The 3,958-nt window shown below is 58.5% G+C and overlaps 1 protein-coding gene across 1 annotated transcript; it reads left to right on the plus strand.

The window, feature by feature from the left end:
* The first annotated feature begins 1,935 nt into the window (after positions 1 to 1,935).
* FOXB2 (forkhead box B2) lies at positions 1,936 to 3,219 on the plus strand. The gene has a single exon (XM_006834929.1). It carries the CDS (start codon positions 1,936 to 1,938, stop codon positions 3,217 to 3,219), a length of 1,284 nt encoding a protein of 427 aa, XP_006834992.1.
* The last annotated feature ends 739 nt before the right edge of the window (positions 3,220 to 3,958 follow it).

Raw genomic sequence — 3,958 nt, forward strand, 5'->3', positions numbered from 1 at the left:
GACGTGGCAGGGGGAACGGGAGAACCAAGGCCAGAGGACTCAGCGCCGCGGCTCATCCATCTTTCCCTTTTCCTTCGCAGATCACATCATGGTCTTGTGTGATGATGATTTGACCTATTTAAGTTTAATTCTCTACCATTCTTTTTAAGTGTTAGTAAGAATAGCAGAGACTTCGTTCCATATATCCAGGTGATGGGACCCCAGGAACTCCTCCCTCTGGCCCCCGTTGAGACGTCACCAATCTAGAGAAACGCCTGACCCTGTCCAGGAGTCAGTACGTAGGAAGCGTGGTGGCACCTTATCCACCCTTACTACTCTTTCTAACCTTATTTCCTAGGTCAGTCTCTCCCTCTCGACTGCGATCGAGAAACGCAGAGTGCCTCTTGCTTAACGCCGGGCACCAGGCCTGACAGGTAATGTGAGCGACAGAAAATTGTGATGTACTTGATTTTTGACGAAAGCGCCTCATTTGGTATTTGACGCTTTCCTACCCCATTAGCTGTTCCCTCTAGCCCTCCAGCCTTCTGGATGTCTTGCTGGAGAAAGGGACATGAGAAAAAGGTGCTCCTGGTTTGACCCAGAGTGGCTAGTCATAGAGAACGGGAAGTGACCGAAGAAGAATCTCCAGTGGATACTTAGGAAGACAGAAGGGTAATAGGGCGGGGACAGGAGGAAGATGCCTGGAAAGGAGGGGAGAAAAAGCAGTGCTCTGTCCCCCCGCATGTCGCGGCCCCGGTGGGACGCAGTAGCGAGGACCTCGGCAAACGCTTTGCCCCCTCCCAGCGGGCAGCCTGCGCTCCCCGCCCAAAACAGCCGCGGTTGGAGACTGCGGAGCTCCTGGTGAATGCTGGGGGTGGAAGCGCCCGAATGGAGGCGGAGGAGGGGGCGGAGGCGCCTTCTTGCCCCTTCTGCGAGAGACGCGGCGGCGGCGGCGGAGTCCCTCAGCCTCGGTCATGTGATAGTCTCGAAGCGCGAGCTGCGGGGGTCTCAGCATCTCCCGGACCATTACAAAACGCAGCCTGGAGAGTGCGTAGCTGACATAGCCGACGACGCAGCAGCCTCTCCTCTAGGCGAGAGGGTAGAGTGGAGGCAGATACTGAGCGGACGGCTGAGCCGGTCGGTGTCAGCCAGTCTCCGGCTCCCATTCACCCTCACCAACTGACTGCTGACGCCTAGCGTCTTGCGGCTCCCGCCCCTCCGCAGAGTTTGCTGGCGCCGTTGCTGCAGAAACCACCAAACTTTTCCCTAAAGCGACCTCCTTGGACTTTGGTGTCTCTTCCATCCGGAGCTCTGCTGAGAGCCGTGGGAGAAAAAGGAGGCGAAAACTCAGGAGTGGAGCTTCCCTCAGCTTACCTTGCTTCTCTCCTCCAGGAAATCCCGAACGCCTGCGCATATTAGCTAAGTGCCGGGCCCGGAGGTATCGTCCAGGGCTCTCGTTTGTCCACTCCAGTGCAGCACCAGGATCGCAAGCGGCAACTCGGCTTTAAAGGGCCAGAGTACCGATTGCACCGTCCTTCCTCCAAGCCGACTTGGCCTGGGCTTCCTTCGGACATAGAAAAAGCAAGACGAAGACTGGAGAGGAGCACGACTTGTCGCCACTCACATCTCTCCCTCCATCTCCAGCTCTCAGCCTTTGGCAGCCGGAAGGAAAGACTCAGAGAAGGCGGCATAAAGCTGGCGCGCCCCGCCCGCTCCTGTGAGCCTCGACCGTCGGGGTCAGAAGTTGCGAGAGTCCAGGAGCTGAGTTGCTTCGAAAGCGCCAACCAGGAGGTCCTAGGCAGCTTGGAGAAGGCCAGAGAGAGACTGCAAATAGAGTCTCAGGGAAGAGAGGGCGGGCGCTGTGGGGACTAGCGGGGGCAACCAGGCCTCCGGAGCCGGTTCGGAGCGACGCTGAGGCCCAGTGTGGGCCAGAGGGCGGTGGAGGCACCCGGGGCGATGCCTCGGCCGGGGAAAAGCTCGTATAGCGACCAAAAGCCGCCCTACTCGTATATCTCACTGACTGCTATGGCTATTCAGCACTCTGCAGAGAAGATGCTGCCGCTGAGCGACATTTACAAGTTCATCATGGAGCGCTTCCCTTACTACCGTGAGCACACGCAGCGTTGGCAGAACAGCCTTCGCCACAACCTCTCCTTCAACGACTGCTTCATCAAGATCCCGCGACGGCCGGACCAGCCTGGAAAGGGCAGCTTCTGGGCGCTGCACCCCGACTGCGGCGACATGTTCGAGAACGGCAGCTTCTTGCGGCGCCGTAAACGCTTCAAGGTGTTGCGTGCGGACCACGCTCACCTGCACGCTGGCAACACCAAGAGTGCGCCGGGCGCCGGACCAGGAGGGCACCTTCATCCCCACCATCCCCACCACCACCACCATCACCACCACGCTGCTGCGCATCACCATCACCATCACCATCACCCACCCCAGCCTCCACCGCCGCCGCCGCCGCCGCACATGGTACACTATTTCCACCAGCAGCCGCCTACTGCTCCGCAACCGCCGCCTCACCTCTCGTCGCAGCCACAGCCACAGCCACCCCAGCAGTCGCAGCCGCATCAGCCGTCCCATCCTGGCAAGATGCAGGAGGCCGCAGCCGTGGCCGCAGCCGCCGCAGCCGCAGCGGCCGCAGCCGTGGGCAGCGTGGGGCGCCTGTCGCAGTTTCAGCCTTACGGGCTGGGCTCTGCCGCCGCCGCCGCCGCAGCTGCCGCTGCATCCACGTCGGGCTTCAAGCACCCGTTCGCCATTGAGAACATCATCGGCCGAGACTACAAGGGCGTACTGCAGGCCGGCGGGTTGCCCTTGGCGTCCGTCATGCACCACCTAGGCTACCCAGTGCCTGGCCAACTCGGCAACGTAGTCAGCTCCGTGTGGCCGCACGTCGGTGTCATGGATTCGGTGGCCGCAGCCGCTGCCGCTGCTGCCGCTGCGGGCGTCCCTGTGAGCCCGGAGTATGGGGCCTTCGGTGTGCCGGTCAAGGCCCTGTGTCATTCAGCAAGTCAAAACCTGCCTGCAGTGCCCGTGCCCATCAAACCCACGCCCGCACTGCCGCCGGTGGCCGCACTGCCGCCGGCGCTCACCATCCCAGCCGCAACTCAGCAGCCGCCCGCACCGTCCACTGTGTGCCCGGCTACAGCATCGCCCGCTGCCTCTCTGCAGCCCACAGCCCCGAGTACCGCGGACAGCAAGGGCAGCGCCCTGCACTCCGTGCTAGTACATTCCTAGGGGGCCCGCGAGCTGGCAGTGTCGAACGCGTGCGGAAGGGCCAGGCCCGGGACAGCAACAATCGCCCCAGAGGAAGAGGGCGCCCTGAACGCACTGGGCAGACCCGGCAGGTCAGAGCCTATACTGGAAAAGAAGATACTGAATCAAACAAACCCGGAAAGTGGATTCCCCAGTGGTCTAAATAAATACTCGTATTATACTTTTGTTATCTGTGATTATACTATGTAGTACAATCAGATTAATGAAAGTCCATTTTCAGGTAAGAATTTCTATTGTAATTAATATTATAAATCAGTAAATTATGGGGAGAGGGAGAGAAAGTATGGGGGAAGGCCTCATTCCCTGACAAATCTTGGAAGCTGAAGCTGTTGGAGCTAAACTTCCCCCAGGAAAAATCCAGCCGAGAGTGGCGCTGAAACAGATCTCATCCACGAGCTTCTCTCCGTTTGTTATCTGCCCCAGGCAGGCATTTCTTATGAACTGTTAATTCACTATGGATATCTCGTTGTGATTGAGAAGGAAAAGAGAGAGTTTTGTATCGTAATTTTCCTGATCAGTTAAATGGGAGACAGCAAGGCGTCGTGAATAAAGTCGCCTTAGAGGGTGGAAACCCTACCAAGGATCTTTGGGAAATGCAGTTACGTTTCCTGGCTCTGACCCGGAGGTCGAGAAAGATGGAAGGAACCGCTAAAGCAACTTGTTTGCACAAAAGAGAATGACAGCGGCTTAAAGAGCAAAG

Source organism: Chrysochloris asiatica, unplaced genomic scaffold (assembly GCF_000296735.1).
Source record: "Chrysochloris asiatica unplaced genomic scaffold, ChrAsi1.0 scaffold00014, whole genome shotgun sequence".
Lineage (NCBI taxonomy): Eukaryota > Metazoa > Chordata > Mammalia > Afrosoricida > Chrysochloridae > Chrysochloris > Chrysochloris asiatica.